Source organism: Salvia miltiorrhiza, chromosome 6 (assembly GCF_028751815.1).
Source record: "Salvia miltiorrhiza cultivar Shanhuang (shh) chromosome 6, IMPLAD_Smil_shh, whole genome shotgun sequence".
Taxonomy (NCBI): domain Eukaryota; kingdom Viridiplantae; phylum Streptophyta; class Magnoliopsida; order Lamiales; family Lamiaceae; genus Salvia; species Salvia miltiorrhiza.
In genome coordinates this window covers 9,404,795-9,423,807 of record NC_080392.1, presented here as the reverse complement: position 1 = coordinate 9,423,807, position 19,013 = coordinate 9,404,795, and the positions used below count along the sequence as shown (strand labels likewise).

The 19,013-nt window shown below is 36.8% G+C and overlaps 1 protein-coding gene and 2 long non-coding RNA genes across 3 annotated transcripts; 2 read left to right on the top strand and 1 right to left on the bottom strand.

Moving 5' to 3' along the window:
• Positions 1–4,134: 4,134 nt before the first annotated feature.
• Positions 4,135–18,699, bottom strand: LOC130988492 (cation-dependent phenylpropanoid and flavonoid 8-O-methyltransferase 1-like). The gene is made up of 7 exons (XM_057912363.1): positions 18,574–18,699; positions 18,071–18,169; positions 17,907–17,986; positions 15,555–15,570; positions 4,832–4,960; positions 4,613–4,744; positions 4,135–4,539 (listed from the first exon to the last, which is right to left on the bottom strand). The coding sequence occupies exons 2-7, from the start codon at positions 18,143–18,145 to the stop codon at positions 4,252–4,254; spliced, it is 720 nt and encodes a 239-aa protein (XP_057768346.1). The 5' UTR covers positions 18,146–18,169; positions 18,574–18,699; the 3' UTR covers positions 4,135–4,251.
• Positions 5,283–8,477, top strand: LOC130988507 (uncharacterized). The gene is made up of 3 exons (XR_009090122.1): positions 5,283–5,451; positions 7,624–7,691; positions 8,050–8,477. It is a non-coding gene; the product is annotated as an uncharacterized LOC130988507 (long non-coding RNA).
• On the top strand, positions 13,655–15,470 carry LOC130988506 (uncharacterized). The gene is made up of 3 exons (XR_009090121.1): positions 13,655–13,823; positions 14,822–14,889; positions 15,248–15,470. It is a non-coding gene; the product is annotated as an uncharacterized LOC130988506 (long non-coding RNA).
• Positions 18,700–19,013: the final 314 nt, after the last annotated feature.

Below are 19,013 nucleotides of genomic sequence, written 5' to 3'. Positions count from 1 at the left end.
TCCATCATTTCATATACTATTACTTTGTTGATTTTCTCAAAATTGTATATTAGTGTTTAGATGACCATGTGCGTCGTCATCATCACCATAGTAGAAGAAATCGGCAGCTATTATTAGATTCCTCAAATCATTATCATCATCTTTGCATCACATTAATTCATTTCCGATTTCTACTGTATAGTTTGGGGCTGTATATAATTTGAATTTTAATTTGATTATAATGAATTATATATATTTTTTGAGAAAATTATAATGAATTATATTTAATTTATGGTTGTATATAGGATAAAATTGTAAAATTTATAATTATTTTTTTATTATTATTTAATATGAGAGGCTATAGGGAGTAAAATGGGGGCTGTGAATAGAATCACACATTTGAGAATCCCCAATTCATTTTCGTGAAAATCATACTTGAATTTGAGAATGTCACAGCCCAAAACCGTTTACTTCCTTTGCAAATTTTATTTGGAAATTATTATATTTTTAAGTTATTAAAATATATATCTATGAGTCGAGTTGTGATGAATTATCTAGTCGCGCCCCTACTTAGATAAATGACTTTAAATTATAAATTATATCCCCAGCAATGGAAATTTATTTTATACTCACATACATTAATTTAAAATTTAACCATGAATAAATATTCGCATAATATTCTTTATTTTGAGCCTAAATAATTTAAATTCAAATGTTGAACCTACTATAGTTAGTAAGAATTTTCTTTCATGAGCCAAATTGTTTTGCAATGATTCTAAAACAATTATTCAAATTTCAACATTAATGATTTCAAGGATTTGGATACCTGCAAATTTCCGATTCCTATTTTATTTATTTACATTTGTTTAAAGTAGTCTCCAAGCCATCAATTATAACATAGGGAATATAATCATGTCACCACTGACTTTCTATAACTACAATCATGTCACCACTGACTTTCTATAACTACAAATATTTCTTTGAACTGCATAGTATTATTAATCAGGTACAAATAATTTACATTAAATCACGTGATGGAATATTTTTCAATCTACATGTACAAATATAAAAAATTTGTAGTTGAATATTATTAATCATATCACCGGTGAGCCAAATGAATTTGGGTTATACAAATAAAACAAATTCAATCACACATTTTTTCTTCAAACTCCAATCATGTTTATTATTACCCCAATAACTATTACTCCCTCCGTCCCAATATTGTTGGCCACATTTTCTTTTTAGTTTGTCCCACTATTGTTGGCCACTTTCCTAAAATGGAAATATTTATCACATTCAATCTCTTATTTTATTACATTCTCTCTCCTACTTTATCACATTCTCTCTCCTACTTTATCATTATCTCTCTTACTTTATCACATTCTCTCTTCTACTTTATCATTTTATACTATATTACCCACACACTTAAAATACTAATCTACAACTCCTTAATTTCCGTGCCGAAACCAAATGTGGCCAACAATATTGGGACGGAGGGAGTACTATTTTTTAAAGAGTAAAATTTTGAAGTAGCCAAAATGAAGCACAAAACACAATTTATGGCCACACATTGAAAAAACACAAATTTTGGCCATTTTTATTGATTTGGACGTTTTTGCCCTTAATGAGGCGGACTGGGTAGGATCAGGCACGCGGGTCGCGTGCCGAGTCGGGTTAGGCACTTATGGCACTATTAGTGCCATAAGTGCCAAGATGGCACTTATGGCACTAATAGTGCCATAAGTGCCAACGAAATTCAAAATAAAACTAAGTAAAATGGTCATCAGCACAAATACAGAAACAACAACATCATTTAAACCCTAAATGGAACATCTAAACCCTAAATGGATAATCTAAACCTTAAATGGAACATCTAAACCCCAAATGAATAATCTAAACCCTAAATGGAATATCTAAACCCTAGGGGGAAGTGTGCACTTATGGCACTTATGGCACTATTAGTGCCATAAGTGCCATACGTGCAGCACAGATCAGATCAGATCAGATCAGTCGATGGCTGAAATCGAAGGAGGCGGAGATCAGATCTGCCGATGGAGGAGGCGGCGCAACGATCAGATCAGATCCACCGTCGCCGCCTCATCAGATCAGATCCACCGCCGCCGCCGAGGAAGGAGGGAAGCATGCCGCCGGAATTAGAATCGCGATCGATTTCTGCTCTTCATCGACGCGGAAGAGAGAGAGCGCGAAAGAGAGGGCGCGCGAGAGAGAGAGAGAAGGGAAGCTTGGATCACACGTACTGTTACTTGGTTGGAGATGGGTTGGAGATGGAAGGGCAAATTAGGCATTCCGCCTAATTAATGGCTAAAATTTGATGTTTTAAGATTTGAGGCTAAAATTTGATTTTGTATGCCCAGTAGGGCCATTCGGCCCTATTATCTCTTTTTTAAAATCTAATTATATTTAATTTATCGTTGACTCTTTCTCTTGATCTTAGCTATATCTATGTAATCTATGTAATATATAAAAGATGAGTTTTCTCCCTCTTTTTTTCCCTTTTTTTTTTTGTGTCTCTTATCCCATCAATCTTTTTACAATTTTTTTTTTCTTTTCTTTGTATAATTTTAATTCTTTTTTCAACATTTTTATATTTATTATTTCTTGTTTCTATTTAATATTTTAATTAATTTATTTAAATAGATCATTTAATTTATCCACAAATATATTCAGCAATATGCTCATCATATATATTAACTTCTGCTCCATCTCTGCAATTTTACAAAGCAAAAACTATACTCACAAAATAATCAAGTTTTTCTCTCTAGCAGCAGATCAATAAGCATCGTATTTGTTTTGAATCTATGAAATTTCTATTTCAAGGCAACAATTTATCATTTTCTGTTTTTACATCTCTGCAACTGCAAATTTTGTTGTTCTAAACATTCAATATACATATATATTCAGAAAATCACAAGCACACACCTAATCACTAATCATTTTCCTTTCAGTAGTAATCCATATATATTTTTAGCATAAATAATTAAAAGAATAATGAGAAATTAGAGAAAATGGGGGAAATCGGGTGTATGATTGCTGGAGAGCAGGAGAGGCGAAGGGGGAGCTGGCTATTAGGCGTCACCGGGCACTGCCGCGCCACGGCGGCCGGCGAAAATGGGCAGGGAGGCGGCGACGGTGGTTTGGCAGCACCAGATCTGGAAAAGAGGTGGCGGCGGCTGGGGTGTGCTGCTGTCGATGCAGAAGCGGCGATGGTGGCAGCTGCCGTCGACCAGTCGAGGGGGAGATGAGAGGAGGAGTGGTAGGCACTGACAAGGCGGCGGGAGTCGCCGGAGAAGGGAGGCGGCCGTGGCCAGGAGAGGGACAGAAAGGGGGACGAGAGATGAGAGAGAGAGAGACACACACACACAAAGAAGAAGAGAGGGAAATGGTGCGTGAGTTAGACATTTCCGTCAAAAAGGGGGTGCCAATATAAATTTGCATTTGCAAAACCACAGAAAAAAATGGACTAAAACCAGAATCAAAAAGTGGGAAGTATTGGTTTGTATGGGGGGACACGTGGCCCAAGATCAAGGGCCCTGCGTAGTGAGCGGCCGCCTAGGGTAGACAAAGCCTGCAAAACAAGAGTCCGAAAAACCGGTAATATGATTTATTACAAAATCGGTCTGGGTTCTCGAAAGTCTCATAAATGACGTGTCAAGCGATCAACGGCAGTGCGTTTTACGCCTCGGCCTAGGATAGACATTACCGATAAATGCAGCAAGAATCATGCGGACTTGGAATCAACGCCAGCTGTAGAGCATGCATTATTAATTTTTATAAGACTAGCGTGTAACCCGTGGAATTTCAAGAACGATTTTTCTGAAAGAATTGAACCAAGTTGTCGTAATCTAGAAGCTTCGGATGAACATGGCTAACTTTTTGGCTCAGTCTTTCTGTGGGGCAGTGAGGCCTGTTTTGCTAATCCCAGAATCTGCCTTGTCGGAAATGTGTTGATATCCCAGAATCCTTCAAGTTGTCCAATTGACTCGTATCTTTTTGGAGTTTCGTAAGTGGTGGCGTTTCAATCCCTGCCATCATCAGGATCAACTGCTTCTCATCCATACACACTACTTTTTCTCATGCACCCAATGAATCATATATTCATTTTACAGACTCAAACCACACCAAAATTAGAGGGAATGCAACAAAACCATATCATATCATATCATATAATAATTTGCAGAGCATCCAACTTAACAATTTATTCCGACATATTGAAATGCATGATGAGGAGCATCATCCAAAAGATGAAGAATTTCAGTTGCGGCGACAGATAGTGATCCCATCACCAAGAGGGACTTGAGAGATTTGCACTCTAGCATCACCTGCAATGTACTTGTTAAACTCTATCGAATCCTTCCTCGTCGCCAGCTTGCGCTCCGGAACCGAACCCTCATCCATCGCCACCGTCCCTTGCCAAAGGGTGTTATCGTAAACAGCAATACCGCCCGGTTTCAGAAGCTCCAACACTCTCTCATGGTAATTTGCATAGTCAGCTTTATCAGCATCAACAAAGGCAAAGTCGAACGTCCCCTTATTCTCAGGCTGCAGCATCAAACACTAATTTGGTTAGCATTGGCCATTGTCTCCTGGAGAAAAAGGGAAGCAAAACTCTTACATCTTTCAGCAACTGATCAAGAGCCGGAAGAGCCTCGGACTCGATGAAATTGATCTTGTGCTCCACCCCGGCCTTCTCGATGATAGGTAATCCAATCAGGTACGAGCTTCGGTTCATGTCTATGGCCGTGATCTATGCCCACATTTTTAATCTGATAATTAAATATGTACCTATAGCAACCAACTAAAACGATATGATGTAGGAAAAAGTGTGTGTAACCTTTCCATCATCTGGAATTGTGAGGGCAGTTACGAGAAGGGAATATCCAGTAAACACTCCAATTTCAATCGTCTTTTTCGCGTTGATTGCCTTTAGAAGCAAGGCCATAAACTGTCCCACATCAGGTGCTGTGACAGCCCGCACTCAATTTATTTATTTAAAATTGTTTATCTTTGAATTATTTGAATTTTATTTGTTATGAAGTCATTGGAAATTTTATCATGCTCAGTTTATGAATTTTCTAGTCGCGCCCCTAGTTAGATATATGATTTTAAATTATAGATCTTCTAAAAATATATACTATATAGATTTATGTTTTAAATATTTTTAATTAATTTGGACCATAGGCAGATATTTACATAAAATTATTATTTTGTTGGGCCTTATATTATTGATGGGCTGGTATCTTTTTATAGTAAAAGCCCACATATTAATTATATTGTTACTTATCTTGAAAGTTGAGGTGGCTGTAGCCGACTTTAGCCAGATGTTATGATCTAATTATGGAAAGACACGTATCAGTGTTCATTCTATTAAAACCCTTTCATCAGCTGAACCTACCCTATCTCATTTGTGCTCTCTGTTCTTTACCAGCATTTAACTTCTCAGAATTTCCATCGGTAAACTCTCTTCTTTTATGAAATTTTTCCATAATTTTGATCATCCCAGTTATCAATCTAAAATTGTTCATAAGAAATTGTAGAGTTGGAATATATATATATATATATACTGAATACACAGAAAAGAAATTAGAAATTTAGAATGGAAAATAGAAGAAGAGGAAGTGGGTTGAGGCTTAGAGTAGACAGGGGAGTGGGCGTCTGAACGGCGCCGGTGTGGAGTGGAGGTAGGCAGCGCCCTCGCCGGAGAAACAGGCGCGGTGGCGGCGCCAGATCTGGGGTAAAGGGGAGGAGGCGGCGGAGCAGCTCTGTTGTCCGCCGAGGTGACGGCGACAGCAGTCGTTGCTGCCGGCCGAAGAAAGAAGAGAAGGGGGACAGCGCCGGGCTGGAGGAGACGGCGTTCGGTGTAACGGCGGCGGCTGGCTGCTCGCTGGAACAGGGGCGGCGCCGGCGCTCTTCACCGGTGGCCGACTGGTCGAGAGGGTGAGAGGGGTCAGGGAGAGAGATGGAGGCTGGGAGAGAGAAGGAAGGCGCTGGGCGACGCCGTCTTCAGGCGGCGGCGGCAGCGGGAAGGCTGAGAGAGGGAGAGAGGGTGCGCTGGTTTGTGCGTGTATGAGTGTGTTTTCTGTGTGCGTGTGTGTATTGAATTAGGGAGAGAGAGAGTGAGATTAAATGAGGTATGAAATGGGTGTTGGGCTGCTAATTCTTGGGCCTAATTTATTTAAATGTGTGAGCTCAAATTTTATTTTATTAATGAACACTAGTACGCCCGCCTGTGCGATGCACAGAGAGCATCGAAAGTAAACGATATTTTTTTTACGTTCTTTTGTGCAATGCATGGGTACATGATATATTTTGTAATATATATATATATGCACACACCAAAAAATCATCATTTATGATTTACATCAATTGATAACAAAATAATAATTTATATTAATTGTATTTTATTTTATTTGAAGTAGTGTGTGATAATAATGTTATCAACTCAATGAATATTATATTAAATTTAATGAGTATCTTATATCAACATTAAATTACAAAGAAAGAGTAGAATTATGATAACAATAACACAATTTGATTTTATTTTATATAAATCAATATATATATATATATATATATATATATATATACATACATACATTACAAATTTTACAATAAATAGTCTATTCTAAATGTAATTAACAATAAAATAATTACTCTATCATATCATTACTTCAACTCTATATCAAAATTTAACATGTCACTGAAAAAAATGAAAAATAAAAATAAATATAAATTATATTTTTAATATATATGCATATCAATATACTTCCTCCGTCCCAACTTTTTGTATCCACTTTTAGTTGTATTTACAACTAAAAGTGGATACAAAAAGCTAGGACGGAGGGAGTACAATTTAATTTAATTGAGATAAGATAATAGAAAAATACATACATATGGTATTTTATAGCATATGCTGTAATAATTATTTTTTGATGCATGCATATATTGTAGTAACATTGAATATTGTTTCAATTTTATTATAAAATTGACAACTTGATTAAGACACAATGTAACTTATTTTTCTTCTTGTTTTTCGTTAGTTTATCGTTTTGTTTTTATTTAGTACAATTGACAAATGAAAAAATGAGGATAAAAATACTTATAAATAATTTTATCATCTCTCTCTTATATTTAGTTTGATATATATTTAGTATTTTATTATTGATCAAACTACATGATTATTAGATATAAAAAAAAGGGAAAAAAAAACACGAAAAAGTAATTGAAAAGGGATGAGATTGGCTCAACTTGAGTCATATCCACATTTTCAAAGTTGGACGACAGATGAAATGATTACGCCAAATGCGGAAGATAGTTAACAAAAACTAAAATTTGAAAGAAGGCGGTAATTTTTATCCGTTAAACTCCTGCTTTATATATAATATAGATTTGGGCTGCAATTTGATGTTATGTATATGCATTTAGTATTTGGGCCTTCGAATTTAAATATATATTTGAGCCCAATTTTTGTTTAGTAAAGGATCTCTTATAATTTATTAGATCAACAATTTTAATGGTCTTTTTTTAAAAATAAATTCTAAATATTTATATTTATATTATATATTTATATTATTTCTAAATTTCAAGTAGGTTCTTATTTTGGTTATTTGAATGTTATCTGACTAGGTGCGGCGCGACTAGAACGTGGACTGTGATTTTGAATTACTGAAGTTAAATTTGCAAGTCAAGTTAAGGTGTGGGATTTATTTCAGTACATGCTGTGGTTAATTCTTGTCCATTTTAATAATATGTGTTTACCATATGTGTTATGACGTATATTTTGAGGATATCGTTAGGGGCCCGTAAATAGGGTCCAGGACTTCACCGTCCTTGGATTGCCACAATGCGATTTGATGTTTATTTTGAGGATGTCGCCAGGGGCCCGTAAATAGGGTCCGGGACTTTAATAGTCCTTGGGTTGCCACAGTGCGAATATTGAGGATATATATGAAGTGACCGTATGTGTTACCGTTTTATTAACGTGGACAATTATTGCATGACATCCCACACTAAGTATACTTTGTATGCTTATCCCTTATTTAACATTTTCAGGCAACTGATGTTGGAGACGCGTGGAGGGTCGAATGGGCGCGTCGAATCTTTTTGAGTCAAAATAAATTATCTTCTTTTGAACTTTGTACAGTATCAGATACTTTTGTTTTAGTAACATCGTTGTTTCTTTGTCAAACTGTTTTTCAGGTCATGTTTGACTTTGTAAGTTATAATATCGTTGTGTTATGTATATATTAGAGTTTGATATTTTGAAGTTATCAAAAATTATTGATTATACGATGTTAGGTGTTAAATAGTTTCTTTAATTTATATTTTATTCTTTAGTTAGATTAGGGTGTTACAGCATGGTATCAGAGCAGGTCTACTTTCCTGTAGACTCTGCAAAATGATTTTTGCATAAAAATTTTTAAAAGTCATTTGCATTAACGCCATTCGACTACCACGCACTCCGGCTTCAAGGTAAATGTATTTTAAAGTTTTTTCATGGGGATAAGAATAAATTGTTTATATTCCGAAATTATGTTGAATTTGCTGCAATTGTTAAAGTTATTATGAGGAAGTTGATGTTCATATTACAAGTTATTATGTTGAGGATCAATTGCAGCTATGAATTTATTTCGGAATTGTCAGTTCATGATGTTAAATTTCGAGTTATGAAAATCTTATTTATGATGTCGTCCTCGAATTAGGAATAACCTAGAATTTTCTTAGAAAAGTCTTGTCATATATTCTTTCATTTCAGTAAGCGTGAGTAAGTTGAAACTGATAGTACCTCTGAGTGTAGGATCATGAGGAATACACGCGCTCCTCCCCGTAATACTGAGAACACAAGTACGAATCGCGAAGAAAACGATGGACATCAACATCAACCTGGTGGTGAAGAAGTCATGAACCAATTCTTGAATGTCTTGCAAGGATTTGTCCAACAACAAACTCAAACTCAGGCCACCCAACCTAATCCAACTCAGGTGACTAACATGACGGATCAAGCTGTGGAACGATTCCGAAATTACAACCCGCCACGATTCAACGGACGTGATGGGCCGTTAGCAGCCGAGGAGTGGTTGGAAGAGCTCGAACGAGTTTTCACTCATATCAACTGCACCGATGAACAGAAAGTATCTTGTGCTATTTTTCAACTCAAGGAAGATGCACGCCAATGGTGGAAGCATTTTTATCGCCTGTTAGGGGAAGAAGACCGCAGGGTTTTGAATTGGGATATTTTCAAGAAAGTGGTGATGGATAAGTACTTTCCTCTCTCGTTTAAGGAAAAGAAGGAGACAGAATTCTTTGAGTTGAAACAAGGAAATACGACAATAGAAGAGTACGAGCGAAAATTCAATGAGCTGGCTCGTTTCGCGCCACACTTGGTTGACACGGAAGATAAGATGATAGCTAGGTTCAGGAGAGGGTTGAGAACTGATATCAAGGGGATCATGGCTGCACATATAATTGATGATTTCAGCGATTTGGTCAAGCGAGCCGAAGAGGTAGCGACGGCTCTTGGAACAAACATCTCTACACCAAAGCCAATCAACCAACCTATGAAACGAAAATGGGAGAACTACAATCAAAGCAGAGGGAACTTCCAAGATAAGAGACAGAAGTTTGGAGGTGACACTGGTGCAGGATCAACAGGGACGAGACCACAATGTCAGAAATGTGGAAGGTTTCACTATGGAGAGTGCATGCGGGGCAAGGGAGTTTGTTTCTTTTGTCATGAACCAGGACATACCACAACTGATTGCCCTAAACTAAGGAATAATGTGCCAGAAGGGAGAAAGAATTTTGGGCCAGATAGAAGAGGAGGTAAAGAGCCAGAAAAGAGAGGAAACGCTCGTTTCTTCGCCTTAGCACATCAAGAAGCAACAGATGATGAGGACACTATGACTGGTATGTTACTCGTATCTGGAACACCTGCAGTCGTTTTATTTGATTCTGGAGCTTCGCACTCGTTTATTTCTGCTAAGTTCTGTCAAAAGAATAAGATCACTTGTGAAGTGGAAAACTTAGCACTGAACATAAGTGTCCCTTCTGGAGAATACGTTAAGACCAATAGAAGTGCTCGGAGAATTCTATTGAACTTTAGAAGTAGAGAACTTGAAGCTGACTTATATCTCATCGATATGCGTGATTTTGATGTGATATTGGGAATGGACTGGTTGAGTCGAAACTACGCCACAATTAGGTGTCGTGAGAGAGAAGTTGTTTTTAAGATACCAGGGGAAGAAGAATTTTCTTTTCGGGGATCAAAGATTGGTAAAGTACCTACGGTGATATCTGCGATGAAAGCGATAAAAATCTTAAACACGGATGGTGGAGAAGGCTATCTAGTGAGCATTGTTGGCAAGGAAAACGAAGAACTTACCCTCGAAAATGTACCAATAGTACGTGATTACCCCGATGTTTTCCCTGAGAACCTACCTGGAATACCGCCAGATAGGCAAGTGGAGTTCGCGATTGACTTAGTGCCTGGAGCAGTACCTGTCTCTAAAGCACCATATAGGATGGCGCCAAAAGAATTGGAGGAATTAAAGACACAATTGCAAGAGCTTTTGGACCTAGGGTTTATTCGGCCAAGCGTGTCACCCTGGGGAGCGCCAGTCTTGTTTGTCAAGAAGAAAGACGGAACAATGCGTATGTGCATTGACTACCGTGAACTCAATCGACTCACCATCAAGAACAAATATCCTCTGCCAAGGATAGAAGATTTGTTCGATCAACTGAAAGGAGCAGGAGTGTTCTCGAAGATTGATTTGAGGTCAGGTTATCATCAACTCAAGATAAAGGGGAGTGACATACCAAAGACGGCTTTTCGAACAAGATATGGTCATTACGAGTTTGTAGTCATGCCCTTTGGTTTGACCAACGCTCCTGCAGTATTTATGGATTTGATGAATCGTGTTTTCCACCCATATTTAGACAAGTTTGTTATAGTTTTCATTGATGATATCCTGATATACTCAACTGACAATGCACAACATGAGGAGCACCTCAAGATCGTACTGGAAACATTGAGAAGCGAGAAATTGTATGCCAAATTTAAGAAGTGCGAGTTTTGGTTAGATCGAGTAGTCTTTCTCGGTCATGTGGTGACTGCTAATGGAATTGAGGTGGACCCTGCTAAGGTCGAAGCTGTAAATAACTGGAGGACGCCTACGAATGCTACGGAAGTGAGAAGTTTCTTAGGACTTGCCGGCTATTACAGAAGATTCATCGAAGGGTTCTCAAAAATAGCAGGCTCGATGACACAATTAACGAGGAAAGGGGTCACTTTCAAATGGACTGACAAGTGCGAACAAAGTTTTCAAGAGTTAAAAAGAAGATTAACTACGGCGCCTGTGTTGGCAATACCTGATGGATCAGATAATTTTGTCATCTATACTGATGCATCGAAGCTAGGCCTAGGGTGCGTTCTAATGCAGAAAGGAAAGGTTATTGCTTACGCATCAAGACAATTGAAGACGCACGAGCATAACTACCCAACACACGACCTGGAGCTAGCTGCCGTAGTGCACGCACTAAAGATTTGGAGACACTATTTGTATGGTGGAAAATGTGAGATCTTCACCGACCATAAGAGCCTGAAATACTTCTTCACACAAAAAGAGCTGAACATGAGACAGCGGAGATGGCTAGAGCTCGTGAAAGATTACGATTGCACCATACAATATCACCCGGGAAAAGCTAATGTGGTGGCCGATGCACTAAGTAGAAAGAGCAAAGGGCAACTCGCTTCACTGATAACTCAACAGGATGTCCTGATAAGAGAATTTGAAAGGTTGAAACTGGAGGTGGTAACTCCTGATACCAAGAAGGCCAGGCTAGCAGCGCTAGTTGTTAAACCCACACTACGAGATAGAATTAAGAAGGCTCAGGAAACAAATGATTTTCTCCAGAAAATGAAGAATAAAGGAATGAAGGACGATAATATGGGTTTCTCGTTGGCAAGTGATGGGGCGCTTATGTATGCAGGCAGAATCTGTGTGCCCAAGGATAAGGAATTGATAAGAGAAATTTTAGATGAAGCGCATTGCACTACTTACACAGCACACCCCGGAAGCACCAAGATGTACCAAGATCTGCACAAAACGTTTTGGTGGAGAGGAATGAAGAGAACAATAGCCGAATATGTTGGGAAATGTATGACTTGTCAACAGGTGAAAGCCGAGCATCAACGACCATCTGGATTGTTGAACCCTTTGGAGATACCTGAATGGAAATGGGAACACATTACAATGGATTTTGTGGTGAGACTCCCGAAGACGACACGTGGACATGATGCAGTTTGGGTAGTCGTTGATCGACTTACTAAGTCAGCGCATTTTCTCCCAGTGAAGATGATGTACTCAATGGATCAACTGGCAAGATTGTACATTCAAGAGGTGGTGAGACTACATGGAGTCCCAGTATCTATTGTTTCTGATCGAGATCCAAGATTCACGTCCAAATTCTGGAAAAGCTTACACGCAGCCATGGGAACTAAGCTCAACTTTTCAACAGCATACCATCCTCAAACAGACGGACAGTCCGAAAGAACTATCCAGATTTTGGAAGATATGTTGCGAACTTGCGTCACGGATATGGGAGGAAGTTGGGAAGCTCATATCCCGTTGATAGAATTCGCATATAATAATAGTTTCCAAACAACTCTTGGCATGGCTCCATACGAGGCATTGTATGGGAGGAGGTGTAGGTCACCTTTATATTGGGATGAAGTCGGTGAACGAAAAGTGTTAGGCCCAGAGATCGTCGAGAAAACAGTCGAAGTGATTGATAAAATAAAAGAAAGGATTAAGATGGCTCAGGATCGACAGAAATCCTATGCGGATCGCAGAAGAAAGGAGTTATATTTTGAAGTTGGCGAAAAAGTATTTCTTAAAGTGGCACCCATGAAAGGGGTACTTCGATTTGGGAAGAAAGGGAAATTGAGACCTCGATTCATAGGACCGTTTGAAATCCTAGAGCGTATAGGGGACGTAGCATATCGTCTTGCTTTAACGCCAGGATTGTCAGCTGTACACAACGTGTTTCACGTCTCAATGCTGCGAAAATATCTACATGATCCTAGCCACATCGTTCATCATGAAGATCTTCAAATCAACAAGGACCTCACATACGAGGAAGAGCCGAGTGTTATACTGGATCGAAAGCTAAAAGTCTTGCGAGGTAAAGAGATACCCTTAGTCAAAATTCAATGGACTAGACATGGACCTGACGAAGCAACATGGGAACGCGAAGAAGAAATTCTAGCTCGTTACCCTCACTTAGAGCCAAGTAAGTTAAATTTCGAGGACGAAATTTTCTTTAAGTGGGTAGGGCTGTGACAGCCCGCACTCAATTTATTTATTTAAAATTGTTTATCTTTGAATTATTTGAATTTTATTTGTTATGAAGTCATTGGAAATTTTATCATGCTCAGTTTATGAATTTTCTAGTCGCGCCCCTAGTTAGATATATGATTTTAAATTATAGATCTTCTAAAAATATATACTATATAGATTTATGTTTTAAATATTTTTAATTAATTTGGACCATAGGCAGATATTTACATAAAATTATTATTTTGTTGGGCCTTATATTATTGATGGGCTGGTATCTTTTTATAGTAAAAGCCCACATATTAATTATATTGTTACTTATCTTGAAAGTTGAGGTGGCTGTAGCCGACTTTAGCCAGATGTTATGATCTAATTATGGAAAGACACGTATCAGTGTTCATTCTATTAAAACCCTTTCATCAGCTGAACCTACCCTATCTCATTTGTGCTCTCTGTTCTTTACCAGCATTTAACTTCTCAGAATTTCCATCGGTAAACTCTCTTCTTTTATGAAATTTTTCCATAATTTTGATCATCCCAGTTATCAATCTAAAATTGTTCATAAGAAATTGTAGAGTTGGAATATATATATATATATATACTGAATACACAGAAAAGAAATTAGAAATTTAGAATGGAAAATAGAAGAAGAGGAAGTGGGTTGAGGCTTAGAGTAGACAGGGGAGTGGGCGTCTGAACGGCGCCGGTGTGGAGTGGAGGTAGGCAGCGCCCTCGCCGGAGAAACAGGCGCGGTGGCGGCGCCAGATCTGGGGTAAAGGGGAGGAGGCGGCGGAGCAGCTCTGTTGTCCGCCGAGGTGACGGCGACAGCAGTCGTTGCTGCCGGCCGAAGAAAGAAGAGAAGGGGGACAGCGCCGGGCTGGAGGAGACGGCGTTCGGTGTAACGGCGGCGGCTGGCTGCTCGCTGGAACAGGGGCGGCGCCGGCGCTCTTCACCGGTGGCCGACTGGTCGAGAGGGTGAGAGGGGTCAGGGAGAGAGATGGAGGCTGGGAGAGAGAAGGAAGGCGCTGGGCGACGCCGTCTTCAGGCGGCGGCGGCAGCGGGAAGGCTGAGAGAGGGAGAGAGGGTGCGCTGGTTTGTGCGTGTATGAGTGTGTTTTCTGTGTGCGTGTGTGTATTGAATTAGGGAGAGAGAGAGTGAGATTAAATGAGGTATGAAATGGGTGTTGGGCTGCTAATTCTTGGGCCTAATTTATTTAAATGTGTGAGCTCAAATTTTATTTTATTAATGAACATTTGGGCTGCAATTTGATGTTATGTATATGCATTTAGTATTTGGGCCTTCGAATTTAAATATATATTTGAGCCCAATTTTTGTTTAGTAAAGGATCTCTTATAATTTATTAGATCAACAATTTTAATGGTCTTTTTTTAAAAATAAATTCTAAATATTTATATTTATATTATATATTTATATTATTTCTAAATTTCAAGTAGGTTCTTATTTTGGTTATTTGAATGTTATCTGACTAGGTGCGGCGCGACTAGAACGTGGACTGTGATTTTGAATTACTGAAGTTAAATTTGCAAGTCAAGTTAAGGTGTGGGATTTATTTCAGTACATGCTGTGGTTAATTCTTGTCCATTTTAATAATATGTGTTTACCATATGTGTTATGACGTATATTTTGAGGATATCGTTAGGGGCCCGTAAATAGGGTCCAGGACTTCACCGTCCTTGGATTGCCACAATGCGATTTGATGTTTATTTTGAGGATGTCGCCAGGGGCCCGTAAATAGGGTCCGGGACTTTAATAGTCCTTGGGTTGCCACAGTGCGAATATTGAGGATATATATGAAGTGACCGTATGTGTTACCGTTTTATTAACGTGGACAATTATTGCATGACATCCCACACTAAGTATACTTTGTATGCTTATCCCTTATTTAACATTTTCAGGCAACTGATGTTGGAGACGCGTGGAGGGTCGAATGGGCGCGTCGAATCTTTTTGAGTCAAAATAAATTATCTTCTTTTGAACTTTGTACAGTATCAGATACTTTTGTTTTAGTAACATCGTTGTTTCTTTGTCAAACTGTTTTTCAGGTCATGTTTGACTTTGTAAGTTATAATATCGTTGTGTTATGTATATATTAGAGTTTGATATTTTGAAGTTATCAAAAATTATTGATTATACGATGTTAGGTGTTAAATAGTTTCTTTAATTTATATTTTATTCTTTAGTTAGATTAGGGTGTTACAGCACCGTACCCATCACAGCCCTTTGAAGAAAAATATGAAGATAATATTCATTAATCTCCTGATCAGATGCAATGATAACAAACAATTAATGTTGAACATGAACAAACTAATTAATCTTGTAAATATCTACCCAAAAAATAAAAAAATATGTCAGCAACAAATTTCACTGGAAAATTGTACATAACTATCAGAATCATGGAATGTTTCTATTTCTATTTCCAAGTATGTATTAACAGTGGCGGAGCTACGGCCAAAGGAGGTGGGGCAATGCTCCCCCTAATTTTTTTTTTTAATATACCTAATATATTCTTATATATATACATATTTAATTATAAAAAATATATATATTTGCCCCACCAATTTTTTTTTTAAACAAGGGGCAAATTATTATAAGATTTATACTAATATTGTTTATTTGTTAGGTTGGTTTGGTAATTATAAACTACTAGTATATAGAAATAATTCATAGACGTCAGGCAATGACGTTGATGTGAGCTGATATTATGCTAATCAAGATATTAGGTTGTTTATAGTTAATTTATGTTCAATTATCTTTTTTGTCATGAGATTATGTTATAATTACGGCCTTAATCTATTTGGAGTAGGATTCTAGTTAATACATTTGTTCTATGTTCTTAATTGAGTTCTAAGAACGTTTACTTATAAAGATTTTAATTAAAAAGGGACGAATATTTTAAATTAAGTGTTCGTTTGGTTCAAGTAGAGCAATGAAAAGGGGATAGAATCAAATAAAGGAGTGGAATGATAATAATAATCCATTACTTTTATTGAGTGTTTGGTTTAACAATGAAAATGAATAATTAGTAAGAGATTCGCTTTCTTTTGTTTCCCCTCTATTCCGAGGGGTAACAAATTGAGTGATTGAGTTACCTTCAAGTAAGAGTAATGATAAACTCATTACCAAAACCAAACAACATATATGTAATTAATTAAATTAATTGAATCCCTTTCTCATGCCATCACTATGTCCTAACGTGCAACCTAACATGAAATATAAAAGTAAAACTTAAACCATAAACCAACAACTTGCTTAACAAGAGAGGAAATATGGACATAGCTTCAACCACAATTCAATACAAGAAGTATGAATATATGGGCAAGGGCGGAGCCAGGAGGCTCTAGCCCTCTCCCAAATTTTGTGATTTTTTTTTTCAAATTTTAAAATAGATATATATGTATAAAAGAATGTTGTTTTACAAAAATTGATTTGTTTGTTGTATTCCCTCGTATATATTTAATTTAAGGTTAAATGTGTTATTTAAAATTATATAATCTATTGAAAATGTTGTTATAAAATTAATTTTAAAATCCTAAAAATTACATTAAAAAATTACTCCTTCCGTCCTACGAATCTTGACACGTATTCCTTTTTGAGCCGTCCCACGAATCTTGACACATTTCCAAATAAGGTAATAATTATTACTTTCTCTCTCATATTTTATCACTTTTATTACCTTATCTCTCCTACTTTATCACTTTATACTTTATTAACTACACTTAAAACACTAATCTACAACTCCTTAATTCACGTGCCGAAACCAAACGTGTCAAGATTCGTAGGACGGATGTTGTTTTACAAAAATTGATTTGTTTGTTATATTTCCTCATATATATTTAATTTAAGGTTAAATGTGTTATTTAAAATTATATAATCTATGAAAATGTTGTTCGTTATTATTATTGTGCTTATGAAAATGTTGTTCGTTATTATTACTATTGTGCTTTATTTTTTTAATAAAAAATGTCTAAAATGTAAGGACTGCCCCCCAAAAAATTATAATGTATTGAAACTAGTTTCTAATGTATTGAAATTATAGAATCTATGAAAATGTTGTTCTTCATTATTATTATTATGCTTGTCTTTTAATAAAAAATACCTAAAATATACGGAATGCCCCAAAAAAATTTGGAATGTACTAAAACTAGTTTGTAATGTATTGAAATTATATAATCCATGAAAATGTTGTTCGTTATTATTATTATTATTATTATTATTATTATTATTATTATTATTATTATTATTATTATTATTATTATTATTATTATTATTGTCATTTAATAAAAAAAATGCATAAAATGTACGGAATGCCCCCCAAAAAATTGTAATATATATTGAAATTATAGTATAATTTATGAAAAATTGTTCTTTATTATTACTCTTATACTTTTTAATTAAAAATGCTTAAAACGTACGGAAGGCCAAAAAATTCAGCTCCCCAAACTAAATTCCTGGCTCCACCACGGTATGTATACATGTGTTTGGATAGTTACTAGAGAGATGCACTAGTTCTTACAGCTCAAACTAGTCTGAGTTTAGATGAAGCAATTATATTACCTTGGATGAGTGGATGTGACAGCTCTGAGCTCCTTGAGGCATTGTTGTTCGCGTGGATACACACTAGTACCCATTATATACTTGTGAAATTAATTAAACAGAAAATGTAATTAGTTTAGTGGTAACATACAAAATAAACATTATATTTGTAAGAGAATGGTGACCTTGTACAACTCTGCGGTTTGCAACAAGCCTTTTTGTTTAGGAGTACTAATATTGATCACAACTTTGGTCTCCATCACTAATTCCTAACAACTCAAATCCTTCAAATACAATCAAGAAATCAGTATCGTTGCTGCTGCAGAGCATCCAAGTCCACAGAAATCGTAGCCGTTATTTAGAATCAAAAGGCTGTCAATAAGGGAAAACTTACCTCGCAAATGGAAATAAACACCCAATTTTTATTTTTATTTTTGAAAGAAGAAATGAAACGAACATTCAAATGAGCCATAGAAGCAGACGAATTCTAATCACACAAATAGATAAATCAAATCAGAGCAACAAAAAATGGCAATATTAGCACTGGTTAGTGATCCATTACTGAAAGGACACAGCAACAACGAATCACGACAACAGAGCAAGCGAAAACAACACCAAACTCAAATCATTGCCGAAAAAGATCAAAGTTGCATTTCATTTCAAAAAGGAAACACACACTAGTTAGTACCTCTGGGCTCTGTGCGTGAAAATTTGAGATGGAAGCTCCAAGTTTGTCTCCTTTGCGTTAGGCTTGCTGTCTTTATATTCGTTTTGAGATGAGAAATTATTTGTGCCAACTTTTAAAATTAATTACTTGAAGCCATACAGATACTATTCCATTCACCTACTCTATTTAATAAGACACTAATGATTGCAAAAGATGCATGATAAATGCAGCAAGAATCACGCGGACTAGGAAGCAACTCCAGCTGTAGAGCATGCATTATTTAATTTTTATAAGACTAGCGTGTAACCCGTGGAATTTCAAGAACGATTTTTCTGAAAGAATTGTCGTAATCGGATGAACATGGCTAACTTTTTGGTTACTAGAATCCTTGTTTTAGGAAGTCTTGTACAGCATCTGTGTCTTTACATTTGGCTCAGTCTTTCTGTGGGGCAGTGAGGCCT

Bases quoted from the DNA above. Each gene is read 5' to 3' on its own strand.
- LOC130988492 (XM_057912363.1), bottom strand. From the start codon at position 18,145: ATGGAGACCAAAGTTGTGATCAATATTAGTACTCCTAAACAAAAAGGC. The intron at 4,745-4,831 runs GTTACACACACT...ATGTGGGCATAG, and splicing joins CAATTCCAGATGATGGAAAG to ATCACGGCCATAGACATGAA. The intron at 4,540-4,612 runs GTAAGAGTTTTG...TTGATGCTGCAG, and splicing joins TTGATCAGTTGCTGAAAGAT to CCTGAGAATAAGGGGACGTT.